The sequence below is a fragment of the Haliotis rufescens genome, unplaced genomic scaffold (assembly GCF_023055435.1).
Source record: "Haliotis rufescens isolate VD_foot unplaced genomic scaffold, xgHalRufe1.0.p SCAF_24, whole genome shotgun sequence".
NCBI lineage: Eukaryota > Metazoa > Mollusca > Gastropoda > Lepetellida > Haliotidae > Haliotis > Haliotis rufescens.
In genome coordinates, this window is record NW_025963935.1 from 8,011,724 (window position 1) to 8,035,205 (window position 23,482).

General features: G+C 42.5%; 1 protein-coding gene across 1 annotated transcript in view; it reads left to right on the top strand.

Moving 5' to 3' along the window:
- Positions 1 to 16,408, top strand: part of LOC124126467 (DNA-directed RNA polymerases I, II, and III subunit RPABC3-like) — a 51,351-nt gene extending 34,943 nt beyond the window's left edge. The window contains exon 4 of the mRNA XM_046489908.2: positions 15,754 to 16,408. Coding sequence (XP_046345864.1) covers positions 15,754 to 15,871 — 118 coding nt within the window. The 3' untranslated portion in view covers positions 15,872 to 16,408. The remainder of the gene's footprint in view (positions 1 to 15,753) is intronic.
- The last annotated feature ends 7,074 nt before the right edge of the window (positions 16,409 to 23,482 follow it).

Genomic DNA, 23,482 nt, shown 5'->3' on the forward strand with positions numbered 1-23,482 from the left:
TGTGTCTTGTCGTCAGGATCGCTGGTGTACTCATCGTGTACATTCACAGTTTGTGTATTTTCTTTTTACCTTTGTACATACTTGCATGTTTTTTCGGGGTTTGTGAAAGACGTCAAACCACTTTTTCCTGTGTATGTCGTGGTCGTACAGACGTTGATCAGCTGTGCTGGTTGTGGTAGAGTTGGATGCAGCGTTGTGTTATCTTCACTCACTCACTCACTCACTCATCTCGTCAGCTCATCAAATACATGTTTAGGTTGGTTCGAGAACAGATTCGCACGGACAGCAAATGTGTGCTGTGTTTGAGGCTGTGGGTGGGCGTGATGTATGGCATGACAAAGGTGAGAAGGAGTGGGCGTGGCACGTGTCCTGACATGTCGGTCGGAGTCGGCCGTGACTGTCTGCAATCTGACTGACAGACATTAACCGCCTGTTTGCCTCGCTGTTACGTGTGATTGAGTTGCCAGTGAGGCTGCAAGTGTACTCCCGTCTACCAGGGTGGGAAAGAGTGGGCGTGGCACCTTCTTGTCTCACTGTCATGACATGGTAATATTTCTCCTGGGTGAGGTTTTGTTTTAAAGTAGATACTGCTAAATGGTTGCGGTCACGGGAGACAACCTTGTCACAGGCAATTATTTTTGGTTTTCACCGTAAGAAATTCTCCCTGATTGGATGTCCAGCCAGTGATTTAACTCCGCCTTGCTGTATGAGGTGTTGCTATGGCTACCTGTGTAGACAAATGTTGTGTATAAAATGTGTTGCTATGGCAACCTGTGGAGGCAAATATCTTGTATGGATGCACATATTTGATAAGTAAAAAACGACATACGATTGTCTTTTAATATCAAATATATCAACACAAGTTGATAACAGTTTACAACTTGAAGTTTGCAGAGGAGTGTTGATATGTTTGATATCAAAAGATATTCGGGTGAGTTTCTATTTATCATACAAAGTCATTCATCCAGATTTTTCAGTTTTAAAAGCGTAATAACCATTGTCTTGAGTGTAAAAAGTATAGCTAACCTGATTCAATGGCAGAGAAATTAGTGACATCATTTGATTGTGACATCATAGTAACTGATTACATCCGAATGTTATGCAATTTTATTTTGATATCTCCAGATAGACATGGTTTGATCTCACTCAACTCCTGATGATAAAGTAAATTTCAAAACAACCTTATTCAAGAGAAAAACATTGTTGTAATTATTATGAGTGGTCTGAGGAGGGTAAGTCAGTATGTGTTTTGTTAACCCTGCCTGTGTTCACCTGCATGTGTGTTTCTCTATGTATTCTCTGTGTGTGTGTCTCTAATACAAGTGTACACTTTGTGCCAGCAGAAGGGTTAAACCAATTCACCTCCGCCTTGAATCTTTCTTCCAAATTTGAGTGAACATTTATACTTTCATAAGGCATTTTTTTTCTTTTGGCAAATGAGCACAGTTGTCAACTGGTTGCTATGGTAACTACTGTAGCTCACCTTGTCCGGAACCCTTCTGCTTGAAACAGGTTGTTTAATCATGTTGTAGAACATATCATGACTGTATTTTCTGTCTCTAACATCTCGATTAACTTGGTTCGAGCCCCAGGAGCAGACATCCGTGTTGAGCAGAATTTTTAGATGATTTTGAAATTCCAGAATGTTTTGGCACAGGATGACTGTGCCATTAACAGACCAAAGTTCTACCTTGTAGAACCATATCATTCTGAGACCAAAGTTGTATCTTGTAGAATCATTTCATTCTGAGACCAACATTTTGTCGTCTTGAACCATAGCGCTTGGAGATCAAAATGATATCTTGTAAAAGCATGGCGTTTCTGGAAGCATGGCGCTTAGAGATCAAAATGGTATCTTGTAAAAGCATGGCGTTTCTAGAAGCATGGTGTTTAGAGACCAAAATTATATGATGTGGAGCCATGTGTGCAACCAAAATTATCTTTTGAAGATCCATATCGTTTTGAGACCAAAATTATATTCTGTAGAACCATTGCGTTTAGAGACAGAAATTATAGACGTGCAAAGTAGCACATTGCGTTAGCAGGATTCTTCAGGCCGCATCAAGTAGAGCAAAAAAGCCCGAATGTTCCGACCTCGAGTAAGTTGCCGCTTGACCTCTGTACCAGATATGCATTCTACATTTAACGTTGCTAACTTGTAAATGCATCATCTGGTATCTGAGACGAGTGGGCGCTGACATCACCGTAAACCGCTCACCTCATCTTAATTCAGCAAATAACATCGAAGGACTAATTGGTTACCGCCAACAAATCACCATGGTTACCACTAAATGTTTGGAAATCAAGATGGCTGCCATTTTGGTTTGGGACTGAAGATGACTTCCTGTAGCTCACCTGCATGTTGACTGGCAACGCTAACCTTTGACCTGTGTCTACACGTGCATGTTGTTGTTACCATGGTTACTGAGTCAATAAATGATGTCTGAAGCATGTTGTCTCCTCATTCTTTGTGTACCTCTCACTGTAACCATAGAAACAACCTGTATCTCTCACTGTCCCCCTTTCTTATGGGGTTGCATGTTCTGTATCGTGTAACCATAGCGACCACATATAACCATTAACACAGTGTATCCATGTAAGCCTGATTGTAATCTGTGACTTGACCTTGCTTCATACAGTAACTTGGGTGTTGCCATAGCAACCATTAAAAAAGTTTTCGTATGAACCTGATTGTAATCATTGACTTGACCTCGCTTCATACAGCAACTTTGATGTTGCCATAGCAACCGTTAAAAAAGCATACTTATTTAGGTTAGATTATAACTAGCCACGTGACCTTGCTTCATACAGCAACTTGGGTGTTGCCATTGCAACCATTAAAAAAGCATATTTATTTAGGCTAGATTATAACTAGCCACGTGACCTTGCTTCATACAGCAACTTGGGTGTTGCCATTGCAACCATTAAAAAAGCATATTTATTTAGGCTAGATTATAACTAGCCACGTGACCTTGCTTCATACAGCAACTTGGGTGTTGCCATTGCAACCATTAAAAAAGCATATTTATTTAGACTAGATTATAACTAGCCACGTGACCTTGCTTCATACAGCAACTTGGGTGTTGCCATTGCAACCATTAAAAAAGCATATTTATTTAGGCTAGATTATAACTAGCTCCATGACCTTGCTTCATACAGCAACTTGGGTCCAAGCAGCATAAATATGACGTGGCGGTGTAAATTGCGGCAATCAAGCTTATGTCATAATAACTGTGGCATTACCGTGGCAATACATCTGGTCATGTGACCATAACGAGATCTCACTTCCATTTTTTTTCAGGGGATGAAATAGTGATGCTCAGGGAAGTCAGGTTACCATAGCAACATAATGATATATCATGGTACATATTCACCTGGCATTTCACAATATCACTGAACATTATAGTATTTTAGAGAGTTGTCAGCTACACTATTCATGATATATCACCTGATTGTTTTACATAGCATTTTACAGTGCAACCCGTGAAGGTCCGGGGCTGAATCGGTCTTCAGCAACCCATGCTTGTTGTACGAGGCGATTAACGGGGTCAGGAGCACCAATTGCATTGATCTATGCTGATGATGTCAATCACTGGATTGTCCGGTCCAGACTCGATTATTTACAGACCGGGGGCGGTCGGGTAGCCTAGTGGTTAAAGCGTTCGCTCGTCACGCCGAACACCCGGGTTCGAATCCCGACATTGGTACAATGTGTGAAGCCCATTTCTGGTGTCCCCCCGCCGTGATATTACTGGAATATTGCTAAAAGCGGCGTAAAACCAAACTCACTTACTCACTCACTATTTACAGACCGCTGTCATAGAGACGAAATATTGCTGAGTGTGGCATAAACCAACAAACAAACAAACAAACATAGCAATGCATGGTTTATGTCACCTTACCGGTACTATTTACTGTAAATCTTGAAATTATGCGAGCATGAATTAAATGCGAAATTTGTGAGTGGGATTTGTTCGCATTGACGAAATTTCGCATTTATGTCTCCAAAATGACTATCAACAATAAGGCGGCCTCACAGCACTCTTTAGATATCAGAAATACTAATCTGAATACAAACACAAACACGGTTTATTGATCAGCAGTTGTAACGAGTATATAACGATGTCATTCAAAGAATAGGAATTACACAATGGGCATCCGATGAGTTATCACTGCTGAGGTCAAGAGTTCTGGAGTCCAACTAGGCATTATTGACCACTCCAGCAGTCCAGACAGACGCCAGCGACGTCACATTTCGTCAAAGGCTGACACGACCCAACACGCACCAATAGGCTTCACCACACTCTTCAGATCTACAGCCTTTGTTTTGTCATCTGCCTTCAAGCTTGTTGACACCTTCTCCGCATAACAGTCAGTGAACTGTTGTTCGTTCAATTTTTTTATTGCCTTTGAACTTTCTTAATGCCAGTCAACAGAATAAACATATAAACTGTGTGTTGTTTTTAGGAAAACACTGTTTATTGTTTTTACGGAAATGCTCTACTCAGCGCTAGTAAGCGATGCAGTTTGTGTTTGATTGTATTAAGGTAAGGATATGCATCATTCCACTGGGGATGGGTGAGGGAGTCGCATTGATATTGAGTCACATTTTTGTCTAGGGGTCAGCTGTCGTATAAATTTGGAGACGCATTAATTTCAAGATTTACAGTATATGTCACCCTACTGATACAAGATATATATCACCTCACTGATGTAAATATATATCACCTTACTGATACAAGATATATATCACCTCACTGATACAAGATATATATCACCTTACCATGCTTACTGGAAGAAGATATATATCACCTTACTGATACAAGGTATATATCACCTCACTGATACAAGATATATATCACCTCACTGATGTAAATATATATCACCTTACTGATACAAGATATATATCACCTCACTGATACAAGATATATATCACCTTACCATGCTTACTGATACAAGATATATGTCACCTTACTGATACAAGATATATATCACCTCACTGATGCAAATATATATCACCTTACTGGAAGAAGATATATATCACCTCTCCTATACAAATATGTATCACCTTACTGATACAAGATATATATCACCTCACTGATACAAATATGTATCACCTTACTGGAAGAAGATATATAACCTTACTGATACAAAAATATATCACCTTACCAATAATTGATATATTTGACCTTACTGATACAAGATATATATTACTTTACCAACAGATGGTTTCCATAGCCATGCCATGTTTTCCACATCACATGACCAGCTGCGTGATGTTCTGCTCAGAACTATGTACAGTAGACAGAGCTGCGTGATGTTCTGCTCAGAACTATGTACAGTAGACAGAGCTGCGTGATGTTCTGCTCAGAACTATGTACAGTAGACAGAGTTGTGTGATGTTCTGCTCAGAACTATGTACAGTAGACAGAGTTGTGTGATGTTCTGCTCAGAACTATGTACAGTAGACAGCTGCGTGATGTTCTGCTCAGAACTATGTACAGTAGACAGAGTTGTGTGATGTTCTGCTCAGAACTATGTACAGTAGACAGCTGCGTGATGTTCTGCTCAGAACTATGTACAGTAGACAGAGTTGCGTGATGTTCTGCTCAGAACTATGTACAGTAGACAGCTGCGTGATGTTCTGCTCAGAACTATGTACAGTAGACAGAGCTGCGTGATGTTCTGCTCAGAACTATGTACAGTAGACAGAGCCGTGTGATGTTCTGCTCAGAACTATGTACAGTAGACAGAGTTGTGTGATGTTCTGCTCAGAAGGGATGTTGAATGTAAAGGCCGTCTGTGTGTACTCTACACCTGTGTATGTATGTTCTGGGAAGGGGCGCTAACATCCACCCTCCGCTTCGTAACCATCGTCATCACCAGCGTTGTCATCATCATCATCCTCAGAGTGTGTCTGAGTGTCTGCCCTTGTATGTCTATGTGTCTGAGTGTCTGCCCTTGAGGCTGTGTGTGTGCATGTCTGTCATTCATCCCTGTACCCTCACCCTAGTCCACACATAACCCCACCCTCCTCTCTTCACCCTCTCCACATATCATCCCAAACCCTCCCACTCCACCCCCATCACCCCCACACCCACTGCCACACCTACCACCACACCCACGCCACACCCAACATCACACCAACGGCCACATCCACCAACACACCTACCACCACACCCACACCACACACAGCACCACACCCACTGCCACACCTACCACCACACACACAACACCACACACAACACCACACACAACACCACACCCACGGCCACACCCACCACCACATCCACCGCCACACCCACTGCCACACCCACCGCCACACCCACCGCCACACCCACCGTTACATCCACCGCCTCACCCACACACCACCGCCACACCCAAACCATACCCACCACCACATCAAACGCCACATCCACCACCACACTGTGGCACGCCCACCGCCACACCCATTGCCACACCCACCACCCCAGCTGCACAGCACTTCAGTCAGTCAGACAGTCAGCAGCAGCCTCACACAAACGCCGCTGACAGGCATGTGCTATATCATTCAACACCAGGTGCTACAGACTGTATGCTAGACAGTAATCTACAGACTGTATGCTAGACAGTATTCTACAGACTGTATGCTAGACAGTATTCTACAGACTGTATGCTAGACAGTATCCTACAGTTGGTATGCTATACAGTATCCTACAGACTGTATGCTAGACAGTATCCTACAGACTGTATGCTAGACAGTATCCTACAGACTGTATGCTATACAATATCCTACAGACTGTATGAGGGACAGTATTCTACAGACTGTATGCTAGACAGTATCTTACAGTTGGTATGCTAAACAGTATCCTACAGTTGGTATGCTAAACAGTTTCCTACAGACTGTATGCTAGACAGTATCCTACAGACTGTATGCTAGACAGTATCCTACAGACTGTATGCTAGACAATATCCTACAGACTGTATGAGGGACAGTATCCTACAGACTGTATGCTAGACAGTATCCTACAGTTGGTATACTAGACAGTATCCTACAGACTGTATGCTAGACAGTATCCTACAGACTGTATGAGGGACAGTATCCTACATACTGTATGCTAGACAGTATCCTACAGACTGTATGAGGGACAGTATCCTAAAGACTGTATGTATGCTAGACAGTATCCTACAGACTGTATGCTAGACAGTATCCTACAGACTGTATGCTAAACAGTATCCTACAGACTGTATGCTAGACAGTATCCTACAGACTGTATGCTAGACTGTATCCTACAGTTGGTATGCTAAACAGTTTCCTACAGACTGTATGCTAGACAGTATCCTACAGACTGTATGCTAGACAGTATCCTACAGACTGTATGCTAGACAGTATTCTACAGACTGTATGCTAGACAGTATTCTACAGACTGTATGCTAGACAGTATCCTACAGTTGGTATGCTATACAGTATCCTACAGACTGTATGCTAGACAGTATCCTACAGACTGTATGCTAGACAGTATCCTACAGACTGTATGCTAGACAATATCCTACAGACTGTATGAGGGACAGTATTCTACAGACTGTATGAGGGACAGTATCCTACAGTTGGTATGCTAAACAGTATCCTACAGTTGGTATGCTAAACAGTTTCCTACAGACTGTACGCTAGACAGTATCCTACAGACTGTATGCTAGACAGTATCCTACAGACTGTATGCTAGACAATATCCTTCAGACTGTATGAGGGACAGTATCCTACAGACTGTATGCTAGACAGTATCCTACAGTTGGTATACTAGCCAGTATCCTACAGACTGTATGCTAGACAGTATCCTACAGACTGTATGAGGGACAGTATCCTACATACTGTATGCTAGACAATATCCTACAGACTGTATGCTAGACAGTATCCTAAAGACTGTATGTATGCTAGACAGTATCCTACAGACTGTATGCTAGACAGTATCCTACAGACTGTATGCTAAACAGTATCCTACAGACTGTATGCTAGACAGTATCGTACAGACTGTATGCTAGACTGTATCCTACAGTTGGTATGCTAAACAGTTTCCTACAGACTGTACGCTAGACAGTATCCTACCGACTGTATGCTAGACAGTATCCTACAGTTGGTATGCTAAACAGTATCCTACAGACTCTAAGCTGGACAGTATCCTACAGACTGTATGCTAGACAGTATCCTACAGGCTGTATGAGGGACAGTATTCTACAGACTGTATGCTAGACAGTATCCTACAGACTATGCTGGACAGTATCCTACAGACTGTATGCTGGACAGTATGCTACAGACTACGCTAGACAGTATCCTACAGACTGTATGATAGACAGTATCCTACAGACTGTATTCTAGACAGTATCTTACAGACTGTATGCTAGACAGTATTCTACAGACTGTATGCGAGACAGTATCCTACAGTTGGTATGCTATACAGTATCCTACAGACTGTATGCTAGACAGTATCCTACAGACTGTATGCTCGACAGTATCCTACAGACTATGCTATACAGTATCCTACAGACTGTATGCTAGACAGTATCCTACAGACTGTATGCTCGACAGTATCCTACAGACTATGCTAGACAGTATACTACAGACTGTATGCTAGACAGTATCCTACAGACTGTATGCTAAACAGTATCCTACAGTTGGTATGGTAGACAGTATACCTTACAGTTTGTATGCTATACAGTATCCTACAGACTGTATGCTAGACAGTATCCTAAAGACTGTATGCTAGACAGTATCCTACAGACTGTATACTAGACAGTATCCTACAGACTGTATACTATATACAGTGTCCTACAGTTGGTATGCTAGACAGTATCCTACAGACTATACTACATACAGTATCCTACAGTTAGTACGCTACAGTCTGCGGCACCAGGCGATGTCTGTCCAGTGAACATACAGCTATAAATTTCATGGTCAAGCAATTCTGTTTGTTCAGTAAAAGAACTCAACATTTCTGGCTTGACGTTCCAAATTGTGGTAAATGCCTGTCAGTGCTCACCGTGATCAGAGTCATGTTTGTAACCATCGCATCATCACATTGGATGTTGGTGCGATTTCCTGGCAGTGTGGTTAGCTGGTTGTCATGGCAACGTACAACCACTATCGACACTACCGCGTGAACGCACACAGATTTCGGCCCCATTTTTCATCTCATTTTCTGTTTTCATAAATTCACAATTATTTTCTAATTTCACCATCGGTGTTTGGTTGCATTCAGCTGTGGCTTGGGTGTTGAGTGGAGACAGCATAACACTTTCACTAACCAGGGTACTTTGGTGTATGTGGGTGTGAGGTGTGATATATCAGGGTGGGTGTGAGGTGTGATGTATCAGGGTGGGTGTGAAGTTGGGTATATCAGGGTGGGTGTGAGGTGTGATATATCAGAGTGGGTGTGAGGTCTGATATATCTGGGTGGGTGGGAGGCATGATATATCAGGGTGGGTATGAGGCGTGATATATATCAGAGTGGGTATGAGGCGTGATATATCAGGGTGGGTATGAGGCGTGATATATCAGGTAGAGTATGAGGAATGATATATCAGGGTGAGTATGAGGCATGATATATCAGGGTGGGTGTGACGTGTGATATATCAGGGTGGGTATGAGGCTTGATATATCAGGGTGGGTGTGAGGTGTGATATATCAGGGTGGGTGTGAGGTATGATATATCAGGGTGGGTATAGAGTGTGATATATCAGGGTGGGTGTGAGGTGTGGTATATCAGGGTGGGTGTGAGGTGTGATATATCAGGGTGGGTATGAGTCATGATGTATCAGGGTGGGTATGAGGAGTGATATATATCAGAGTGGGTATGAGGCGTGATATATCAGGGTGGGTATGAGGCGTGATATATCAGGTAGAGTATGAGGAATGATATATCAGGGTGAGTATGGGGCATGATATATCAGGGTGGGCATGAGGCGTGATATATCAGGGTGGGTATGAGGCTTGATATATCAGGGTGGGTGTGAGGTGTGATATATCAGGGTGGGTGTGAGGTGTGATACATCAGAGTGGGTGTGAGGTGTGATATATCTGGGTGGGTGGGAGGTGTGATATATCAGGTTGGGTATGATGTGTGATATATCAGGGTGGGTATGAGTCATGATGTATCAGGGTGGGTATGAGGCGTGATATATATCAGAGTGGGTATGAGGCGTGATATATCAGGGTGGGTATGAGGCGTGATATATCAGGTAGAGTATGAGGAATGATATATCAGGGTGAGTATGGGGCATGATATATCAGGGTGGGTGTGACGTGTGATGTATCAGGGTGGGTATGAGGCTTGATATATCAGGGTGGGTGTGAGGTGTGATATATCAGGGTGGGTGTGAGGTGCGATATATCAGGGTGGGTGTGAGGTGTGCTGTATCAGGATGGGTGTGAGGTGTGGTATAACAGGGTGGGCATGAGGCGTGATATATCAGGATGGGTATGAGGCGTGATATATCAGGGTGGGTATGTGGCGTGATATATCAGGGTGGGCATGAGGCATGATATATCAGGGTGGGCATGAGGCGTGATATATCAGGGTGGGCATGAGGTGTGATATATCAGGGTGGGCATGAGGCGTGATATATCAGGGTTGTATCACCGATGTGTAGGTGACTAGCCTACCATGTTGATTGCTGTACAGGAAGTTGTGAAGTGCTAAGTCAGCAGAATATGCCGGTTCCCCTGTGATGATCTAGTCTCACCACAGCCTTGTAAACACTGTCCGAGTAGGGATGCTGGGAGTCTCGTGGACATGATGCTCATTGCATGTGATGCTTCTTTGCACTTTAAATCTCTAACTTGAATTTCAGAACATACTTTCGGTCATTGCAACACCTAATCGTACACACAGTGATAGGTACAGCCTCCAAGGTGGTTACAACATAGTTGCCATGGTTACATTCTAGGTCTGCGTGTCACATCAGAGTGAGTGAGTGAGTGAGTTGGGTTTAACGCTGCTTTTAACAGTATTCCAGTTAAATCACGGCGTGTCAGCTGAATGTTGGAGGAAAGCCCGTAGTGATGCAGGTCTCAGACGTTTACCACTTCGGTGAAACCCACGAGCACGGGTATGGTGCTGACAAACCTAGAAACATAATCGGGGCGAACCGGGATTCGAACCCACAATCATAGGTTTCTGGCGTGTCCAAGGGACGCAACTCTGCACAACGACTTGGCCACCCGTGCCCCCGGTAACACCTCGCAGGAGGACTTACAATCATTATAACTTCCGTTCAGATTGTAACATGTAATGAAATGTAAAATCAAATGACAAATGTTTTCTTTATATTCCCGAGGATCGAACTCGCAACCTTCATATCTGTAGCCAAGTGAGTGTACCACAAGGCTTCAGAGGTGTTGATAAGCTGCACTGGTTTATAGAATGTCCTTTTCAAGATCCGTACGCCAGCAACAGGCTGTACAATGAATGAGCGTCAGTCAAAGCAAAACGTGTAATAGTCTCAGCCTACAAGACGCACGTGCTGATTTCGTGCCATTGCGAGATGCACTTGCAGATTTCGCACCGTTGCGAAACCCACGTGCTGAGGTCACCGGTTTCATTGAACCGAGTTAACGACTGCAGGCGATATTTCATCTCTGATGCAGGTTATACATTTGAGAGTTTTTATTACAGTTATTTAATTGAAAACATTGTCTATGCGATGAGTCGGTTTTTTAAGTTGGACAAACCATGTCTCCTCGAGATTACTAGAGATTGTAAACCCTCACATTGGGGAACGTGCCTCATGTGAGGGTTTACAATCTCTAGTAATCCCTCGGAGACATGGTTTCTCCTACACATAGTTGCCATGGTTACATCCTCGGTCTGTGTGTCACATCCGAAGCCCTGCCTTACACTAGAACTTTGTATCTGGAATAGTACTGAGTAGTGCCACCCTTGACGTTTGTAAACACACTGCGCAGTGAGCTGGGTGACAGGGGTGTTTGAAGAAACCTGATTTAGTGCTGGTGTAAAGACTTGTGAAGACAGGCTTGTGAGGTCAGACTTGTAAAGACAGGTTTTGTGCGGTCAGACGTGTGAAGTCCTGTCTGCCGTCGTCTGCTGGAGTGAGTGAGGGCTGACCCAGATCACAGTGTACCATTGATCTGTGTCCGGGTATTGACGGTTGTCTACCTCACCGCCAGGCAACACCGTAACTACCACACACGGGAGGGAAGCTTTTAGTCTACCACAGACATGGGGTTGACTGTCACATTGTACGTTACATGACTGCCTTAAAATTGTATATTACAGGGCTGACTGTAACATTGTATATTACAGGGCTGACTGTAACATTGTACATTACAGTGCTGACTGTAACATTGTATATTACAGGGCTGACTGTAACATTGTATATTACAGGGCTGACTGTAACATTGTATATTACAGGGCTGACTGTAACATTGTATATTACAGGGCTGACTGTAACATTGTATATTACAGGGCTGACTGTAACATTGTACATTACAGGGCTGACTGTAACATTGTACATTACAGGGCTGACTGTAACATTGTATATTACAGGGCTGACTGTAACATTGTATATTACAGGGCTGACTGTAACATTGTATATTCCAGGGCTGACTGTAACATTGTATATTACAGTGCTGACTGTAACATTGTATATTACAGGGCTGACTGACTGTAACATTGTATATTACTGGATTGACTGTAACGTTGTATATTACTGGATTGACTGTAACAATGTATATTACTGGATTGACTGTAACATTGTATATGACAGGGCTGACTGTAACTTTGTCTGCTCTGGCTTAAATTTTCTTGGGGTCACTTGGACCCCTTCATCATAAAATTAGGGGTCCCAAACAAAAATGGAGGGGTCCAATTTTTAGCATTATAACACAACATTAATAACAGAACACAGTGTTTGCGAAAAATCAGAAATCTTTTCGCAACTGCAAAAAATCAACAAACAGGCAAAGTGAGAGCAGAGACCATATATCGGTATATGATCTCTCGTGAGAGAAAGGTTCACATCAGGGCACATCCTGCTCTCATGACCAAGAGGTTTACATTAAGGGACAAACAATTTCTTAAAATGGAAATTTGATATTAATGAATATTCTATCACAAAATTATCCATGTTACTGTCTAACTTCGTAAATGAAAAGGCAGTACACGGGTTATCAGCCGTTGGTAAGGGGTCATTGTGACAGAGATTTGTGAATGTTTTTATCTAGATCTACCAATGATTTGAAGTTTATGGATTCAGTCAAGTTCAATGGCTGTTCTGATGCTACTGTACTGAGTAGTGAGTTCAAGTCGTAACTGTGACAATTACATCAATGAGTCATGACATAATTGGCATATCAAACGTTTTTTAGTAAGAGTGTGTTCAGGATCCAGCATTTCCTTGATAAATCTTGTCAACATGTTTCAGGTGCTATAAATGTTTAAACATGTCAGTTACACTGATAAGTGTTCCAGCAAAATGTGTTTTGCAATTCTTAACATAATTCTTTATCATATACAGTATCTCGGTATCGATAAATCTCGTAATCCACACAAACTGTCGACTGTTTACTTATACAAATCCAAGCACGATATATTTCATCGCATGATCGAATACAGGACTCGTAGCGGTATGTCATGGCTACTTGCAAGTGTACACACATTAGGGCTGACTGTAAGATTGTACATTACAGGACTGACTGTAACATTGTATATTACAGGTCTGACTATAACATTGTATATTACAGGGCTGACTATAACATTGTATATTACAGGGCTGACTGTAACATTGTATATTACAGGGCTGACTGTAACATTGTATATTCCAGGGCTGACTGACTGTAACATTGTATATTACAGGGCTGACTGTAACATTGTATATTACAGGGCTGACTATAACATTGTATATTACAGGGCTGACTGACTGTAACATTGTATATTACAGGGCTGACTATAACATTGTATATTACAGGGCCGACTATAACATTGTATATTACAGGTCTGACTGTAACATTGTATATTACAGGGCTGACTGACTGTAACATTGTATATTACAAGGCTGACTATAACATTGTATATTACAGGGCTGACTGTAACATTGTATATTACAGGGCTGACTATAACATTGTATATTACAGGGCTGACTGACTGTAACATTGTATATTACAGGGCTGACTGACTGTAACATTGTATATCACAAGGCTGACTTGTATATTCCAGGGCTGACTGTAACATTGTATATTCCAGGGCTGACTGTAACATTGTTTATTCCAGGGCTGACTGTAACATTGTATAGGACAAGGCTGACTTGTATATTCCAGGGCTGACTGTAACATTGTATATCACAAGGCTGACATGTATATTCCAGGCCTGACTGTAACATTGTATATGACAAGGCTGACTTGTATATTCCAGGGCTGACTGTAACATTGTATATTCCAGGCCTGACTGTAACATTGTATATGACAAGGCTGACTTGTATATTCCAGGGCTGACTGTAACATTGTATATGACTAGGCTAAGTTGTATATTCCAGGCCTGACTGTAACATTGTATATGACAAGGCTGACTTGTATATTCCAGGGCTGACTGTACCATTGTATATGACAAGGCTGACTTGTATATTCCAGGGCTGACTGTAACATTGTATATGACAAGGCTGACTGTAACATTGTATATGACAAGGCTGACTTGTATATTTCAGGCCTGACTGTAACATTGTATATGACAAGGCTGACTGTAACATTGTATATGACAAGGCTGACTTGTATATTCCAGGCCTGACTGTAACATTGTATATGACAAGGCTGACTGTAACATTGTATATGACAAGGCTGACTTGTATATTTCAGGCCTGACTGTAACATTGTATATGACAAGGCTGACTGTAACATTGTATATGACAAGGCTGACTTGTATATTCCAGGCCTGACTGTAACATTGTATATGACAAGGCTGACTTGTATATTCCAGGCCTGACTGTAACATTTTATATGACAAGGCTGACTTGTATATTCCAGGCCTGACTGTAACATTGTATATGACAAGGCTGACTTGTATATTCCAGGGCTGACTGTACCATTGTATATGACAAGGCTGACTTGTATATTCCAGGCCTGACTGTACCATTGTATATGACAAGGCTGATTTGTATATTCCAGGCCTGACTGTAACATTGTATATGACAAGGCTGACTTGTATATTCCAGGGCTGACTGTAACATTGTATATGACAAGGCTGACTTGTATATTCCAGGCCTGACTGTAACACTGTATATGACAAGGCTGACTTGTATATTCCAGGCCTGACTGTAACACTGTATATGACAAGGCTGACTTGTATATTCCAGGCCTGACTGTAACATTGTATATGACAAGGCTGACTTGTATATTCCAGGGCTTTCTGTAACATTGTATATGACAAGGCTGACTTGTATATTCCAGGGCTGACTGTAACATTGTTTATTCCAGGCCTGACTGTAACATTGTATATGACAAGGCTGACTTGTATATTCCAGGGCTGACTGTAACATTGTATATTCCAGGGCTGACTGTAACATTGTATATGACAAGCCTGACTGTAACATTGTATATGACAAGGCTGACTTGTATATTCCAGGGCTGACTGTAACATTGTATATGACAAGCCTGACTGTAACATTGTATATGACAAGCCTGACTGTAACATTGTATATGACAAGGCTGATTTGTTTATTCCAGGCCTGACTGTAACATTGTATATGACAAGGCTGACTTGTATATTCCAGGGCAGCCTACATCTCCTACGGAGGGCTGCTGATGAGACTGAAGGGAGACCCCAACAATCTGCACGGTTTTGAGGTTGATTCGCATGTTTACCTCATGATGAAAAAGCTGGCTTTCTAAGGTTGTCACGGAAACAGGTTATAGGTTTTTGCTCACTCAGCATCTAATGCATATCAATGTATGAGTGCCCAGATGTCAGTCTCCGGCTGCCACTCCACAGGGTCACAGTTGAACTCCCATGTCAAAGTATTCGTTCCTTGAGAAAAAAATCCCAATGCAGTAGTCAGTAGTCAGTAGTCAGTCTGGCGATGGGAGAAGGGGCTAGTATCTCAGTCACCACAGGATTAACATATATTGTCTCAGGACAGGGAAATAAAATCACTCAATACTAAGTTTCCATGACCTGATACATTTTAACAATAAACCAACACTGCATAAAAAATATACTAGGATAAAGGGTGAGTTGAAGCTCTGTGACAACAGTTCAGCTTGTAGAAAACAGCAGCAGAGAAATACCTTTAGTATGGGGAGGTTTATGTCTGTGCCCTGTGCCCTGTGCCCTGCCCCTGTGTCCTGTGTCCTGTGCCCTGCTCCTGTGCAATAGTCAGCTGTTCTCATTGTACATATCTCTCATCACAATAAACATGTCATCAGTAACTCCTGTCTGTTGTATATTTCTGCAACAGTGCAGAAAGTCTTCCACCCATCAACACTGCCAGCTGGATATAACAGTATCACCACTCAGCTGGATATATAGAGGTTATCACACGAGTGTGTTTGGGGATGGTAAATATCCTGCATTAGGAATAAACACTATGTATTTAGCTCGCCAAGGCTACAGGATATGTACCATCCCAAAACACACAAGCCTGATAACCTCTTTATCATATAATGTCATTCTTTAATTCTGTACTTCAAAATCGCTTTCCCTCTCTCACAAACATAACGGAAACATTGCGAGTTTTCCTGGAATGCGCGCATTAATATTTATTATGTCAGAGGGTAAGTGATGTGTCAGTCGGACAGTGACAGTAGCCAATATAGTTCCAACTGAAATCTGTTTCTTATGCAGTGGCGAAGCAACATAAACGTAAAACAACAGTTGTTTTTAATTGCCTTTCGCAGCAATCCATCGGTCTGTCCGCTAGAGTAACTGCCCTTTGTCAAAGGGAAGCTACTCTAACCCTAGTCTATGAGACGTCACGGCCACTGTCAGACGTTGTTGACAGTCGGTCTGTCCTGTCATGACGTTAAGAAGTGTAGTCGGATGTATACACAGCGACAAAACGAAACAAGGTAACAATTCAAATATATTTCGGCTAAATCCAACTATTTTAATTTGTGGAGAAGGTTTCAAGCCGCAGATATCTACAAGCACAGATATGGCTATTGATCCCGTTGGCTAGGCCTCGTGCCCTCGCAAAATTGTTTCGAAATTTATATCTCCAAAGTTGCCAAAACTTATAAAATGCCTTATCTACGTCACAGTTAGACACTGATTTTCAGTATATTAGACTGTTCTTTTGATAATGATAGCAATTATCCCTGTAGTTTATCCAGATTCCCGATGGTTAATTCTGACTCAATCGCCGAATGACGAGGGGGACGCCATGATTGTTTATTAACAGTGAAAGAAGTCCCTACTTGACCTTTGATATTTGCATCTCTATCCGCATATGACCTCAACGGATATCGTTTTTATCCGTTGGCTTTATCCTGCCGAGAAACCTACCCATTATAAGATAAAACAGTATCACCAATGTCAGCTGGGTATAACAGTATCAACACTGTCAGCTGGGTATAACAGTATCACCAATGTCAGCTGGGTATAACAGTATCACCACTGTCAGCTGGGTATCACAGTATCACCACTGTCAGCTGGGTATAACAGTATCACCACTGTCAGCTGGGTATAACAGTATCACCACTGTCAGCTGGGTATAACAGTATCACCACTGTCAGCTGGGTATAACAGTATCACCACTGTCAGCTGGGTATAACAGTATCACCACTGTCAGCTGGGTATAACAGTATCACCACTGTCAGCTGGGTATAACAGTATCACCACTGTCAGCTGGGTATAACAGTATCACCACTGTCAGCTGGGTATAACAGTATCACCACTGTCAGCTGGGTATAACAGTATCACCACTGTCAGCTGGGTATAACAGTATCAACACTGTCAGCTGGGTATAACAGTATCAACACTGTCAGCTGGGTATAACAGTATCAACACTGTCAGCTGGGTATAACAGTATCAACACTGTCAGCTGGGTATAACAGTATCAACACAGTCAGCTGGGTATAACAGTATCAACACTGTCAGCTGGGTATAACAGTATCACCACTGTCAGCTGGGTATAACAGTATCACCACTGTCAGCTGGGTATAACAGTATCAACACTGTCAGCTGGGTATAACAGTATCAACACTGTCAGCTGGGTATAACAGTATCACCACTGTCAGCTGGGTATAACAGTATCACCACTGTCAGCTGGGTATAACAGTATCACCACTGTCAGCTGGGTATAACAGTATCAACACAGTCAGCTGGGTATAACAGTATCAACACTGTCAGCTGGGTATAACACAGTATCAACACTGTCAGCTGGGTATAACAGTATCACCACTGTCAGCTGGGTATAACAGTATCACCACTGTCAGCTGGGTATAACAGTATCACCACTGTCAGCTGGGTATAACAGTATCAACACTGTCAGCTGGGTATAACAGTATCACCACTGTCAGCTGGGTATAACAGTATCAACACTGTCAGCTGGGTATAACACAGTATCAACACTGTCAGCTGGGTATCACAGTATCAACACTGTCAGCTGGGTATAACAGTATCAACACTGTCAGCTGGGTATAACAGTATCACCACTGTCAGCTGGGTATAACACAGTATCAACACTGTCAGCTGGGTATCACAGTATCAACACTGTCAGCTGGGTATAACAGTATCACCACTGTCAGCTGGGTATAACACAGTATCAACACTGTCAGCTGGGTATCACAGTATCAACACTGTCAGCTGGGTATAACAGTATCAACACTGTCAGCTGGGTATAACACAGTATCAACACTGTCAGCTGGGTATCACAGTATCAACACTGTCAGCTGGGTATAACAGTATCAACACTGTCAGCTGGGTATAACACAGTATCAACACTGTCAGCTGGGTATCACAGTATCAACACTGTCAGCTGGGTATAACAGTATCAACACTGTCAGCTGGGTATAACAGTATCACCACTGTCAGCTGGGTATAACACAGTATCAACACTGTCAGCTGGGTATCACAGTATCAACACTGTCAGCTGGGTATAACAGTATCAACACTGTCAGCTGGGTATAACACAGTATCAACACTGTCAGCTGGGTATCACAGTATCAACACTGTCAGCTGGGTATAACAGTATCAACACTGTCAGCTGGGTATAACAGTATCAACACTGTCAGCTGGGTATAACACAGTATCAACACTGTCAGCTGGGTATCACAGTATCAACACTGTCAGCTGGGTATAACAGTATCAACACTGTCAGCTGGGTATAACACAGTATCAACACTGTCAGCTGGGTATCACAGTATCAACACTGTCAGCTGGGTATAACAGTATCAACACTGTCAGCTGGGTATAACAGTATCACCACTGTCAGCTGGGTATAACACAGTATCAACACTGTCAGCTGGGTATCACAGTATCAACACTGTCAGCTGGGTATAACAGTATCACCACTGTCAGCTGGGTATAACACAGTATCAACACTGTCAGCTGGGTATCACAGTATCAACACTGTCAGCTGGGTATAACAGTATCAACACTGTCAGCTGGGTATAACAGTATCAACACTGTCAGCTGGGTATAACAGTATCAACACTGTCAGCTGGGTATAACAGTATCAACACTGTCAGCTGGGTATAACACAGTATCAACACTGTCAGCTGGGTATAACAGTATCACCACTGTCAGCTGGGTATAACACAGTATCAACACTGTCAGCTGGGTATCACAGTATCAACACTGTCAGCTGGGTATAACAGTATCAACACTGTCAGCTGGGTATAACAGTATCACCACTGTCAGCTGGGTATAACACAGTATCAACACTGTCAGCTGGGTATAACAGTATCACCACTGTCAGCTGGGTATAACACAGTATCAACACTGTCAGCTGGGTATCACAGTATCAACACTGTCAGCTGGGTATAACAGTATCAACACTGTCAGCTGGGTATAACAGTATCAACACTGTCAGCTGGGTATAACAGTATCAACACTGTCAGCTGGGTATAACAGTATCAACACTGTCAGCTGGGTATAACAGTATCAACACTGTCAGCTGGGTATAACAGTATCAACACTGTCAGCTGGGTATAACAGTATCACAACTGTCAGCTTGGTTTAACAGTATCAACACTGTCAGCTGGGTATAACAGTATCAACACTGTCAGCTGGGTATAACAGTATCAACACTGTCAGCTGGGTATAACAGTATCAACACTGTCAGCTGGGAATAACACAGTAACAACACTGTCAGTTGTGTTTAATACTGCATCTAAACTGCCATCTGGGTATAACAGTATCAACACTGTCAGCTGTGTATAACACTATATCAGCACTGTCAGCTGGGTATAACACTGTATCAGCACTTTAAATTCAGCTGGGTATAATAGTATCAAAACTGTCAGCTGGGTACAACAGTATCAACACTGTCAGCTGGGTATAGCGCTGTATCAACACTGTCAGCTGGGTATAACAGTATCAACACTGTCAACTAGGTACAACACTGTATCAACACTGTCAGCTGGGTGAAATACCGTATGAACACTGTCAGCTGGGTATAACACTGTATCAATAATACCAGCTGGGTACAACATAGTATCAACACTGTCAGCTGGGTATAACACTGTATCAACACTGTCGGCTGGGTATAACACTGTATCAGCACTGTCACCTGGGTATACCACTGTATAAACACTGTTAGCTGAACATAACACTGTTAGCTGAATATAAAACTGTATCAACACTGCGAGCTGGGTACAACACATTATCAACACTGTCAGCTTTGTGTTTGACAGTATCAACAGGGTCAGCTGGGTATAATAGTATCAACACTGTCAGCTGGGAATAACAGCATCAACAGTTCCAGCTGGGAATAACACTGTATCAACACTGTCAACTGGGTACAACACAGTATCAACACTGTCAGCTTGGTATAACACAGTATCAACACTGTCAGCTGGATACAACATAGTATCAACACTGTCAGCTGGATATACCATAGTATCAACACAGCCAGCTGGGTATAACACAGTATCAGCACTGTCACCTGGGTATAACACAGTATCAACACTGTTATCTGAACATAACACTGTTAGCTGGGTATCACACTTGACAGTGTTGATACTGTGTTGTACCCAGCTGGCAGTGTTGATACTGTGTTGTACCCAGCTGGCAGTGTTGACACTGTGTTATACCCAGTTGACAGCTGGCACTGTTCATGCTGTTATTCCCAGCTGGGTATAACACTGTATCAACACTGTTAGCTGAATATAAAACTGTATCAACACTGCGAGCTGGGTACAACACAGTATCAACGCTATCAGCTGGGTATAACACTGTATCAACACTGTTAGCTGAATATAAAACTGTATCAACACTGCGAGCTGGATACAACATAGTATCGTGAGCTGGGTATAACACTGTATCAACACTGTTAGCTGAATATAAAACTGTATCAACACTGCGAGCTGGGTACAACACAGTATCAACGCTGTCAGCTGGGTATAAACCTGTATGAAGACTGTCAGCTGGGTATCACAGTATTAACAGTTCCAGCTAGACATTACACAGTATCAACACTGCCAGCTGGGTATAACAGTATCAACACTGCCAGCTGGGTATAACAGTATCAACACTGTCAGCTGGGTATAACACAGTACCAACACTGTCAGCTGGGTATAACACAGTATCAACACTGTCAGCTGGGTATAACTCTGTATCAACACTGTGAGCTGGGTTTAACACTGTATCAGCACTGTCACCTGGGTATACCACTGTATTAACACTGTTAGCTGAACATAACACTGTTAGCTGGGTATAACACTTGACAGTGTTGATACTGTGTTGTACCCAGCTGGCAGTGTTGATTCTGTGTTTTACCCAGTTGACAGCTGGCACTGTTCATGCTGTTATTCCCAGCTGGGTATAACACTGTATCCACACTGTTAGCTGAATATAAAACTGTATCAACACTGCGAGCTGGGTACAACACAGTATCAACGCTGTCAGCTGGGTATAACACTGTATGAAGACTGTCAGCTGGGTATCACAGTATTAACACTGTCAACTAGACATAACACAGTATCAACACTGCCAGCTGTGTATAACAGTATCAACACTGCCAGCTGGGTATAACAGTATCAACGCTGCCAGCTGGGTACAACACAGTATCACCACTGCCAGCTGGGCCTAACAGTATCAACACTGCCAGCTGGGAATAACAGCTTCAACAGTTCCAGCTGCATATAACACAGTATCAACAACGCCAACTGGGTACAACATAGTGTCAACTCTGTCAGTTTGGTATAACACAGTATCAACACTTTCAGCTGGGTATAACAGTATCAACACTGTCAGCTGGGTATAACGCTGTATCAACACTGTCACCTTGGTATAACACTGTATCAATAATACCAGCTGGGTACAACATAGTATCAACACTGTCAGCTGGTTATAACACCGTATCAACACTGCCAGCTGAGTACAAGACTGTCAGCTGGATATAACACTGTCAGCTTGGTATAACACTGTATGAAGACTGTCAGCTGGGCATAACAGTATCAACACTGTCAGCTGGGAATAACAGCATCAACAGTTCCAGCTAGGAATAACACTGTATCAACACTGTCAGCTGGGTATAACACAGTATCAACACTGCCAGCTGAGTACAAGACAGTATCAACACTGTCAACTTGGTATAACACAGTATCAACACTGTCAGCTGGGTACAACATAGTATCAACACTGTCAACTGGGTATAACATAGTATCAACACTGTCAGCTCGATATAACACTGTATCGACACTGCCAGCTGGATATAACACTGTATCGACACTGCGAGCTGGATATAACACAGTATCAACACTGCCAGCTGAGTACAAGACAGTATCAACACTGTCAGCTTGATATAACACAGTATCAACACTGTCAGCTGGGTACAACATAGTATCAACACTGTCGGCTGGATATAACATAGTATCAGCAGAGCCAGCTGGGTATAACACAGTATCAACACTGCCAGCTGGGTATAACACAGTATCAACACTGTTAGCTGGGTACAACACGGTATCAACACTGTCAACTGTGTATAACAGTATGAACACTATTAGCTGGTTATAACAGTATCAACACTGTCAGCAAGATATAACAGTATAAACACTGTAGTCTAGGTGTCACACTTGACAGTTTTGGTACTTTGTAATATCCACCTGGCAGAGTTGATACTGTGTAATACCGAGTTGGCAGTGTTGATACTGTTGTACCCAGCCGACAGGGTTGATACTGTTATATCCAGCTGACAGTGTTGATAGTGTGTTATACCCAGTTGACAACTGGCACTGTTGATGCTGTTATTCCCAGCCAGGTATAACATTGTATTAGGACTTTCAGCTGGATATAACACTGTCAGCTGGGTATAACACTGTATGAAGACTGTCAGCTTG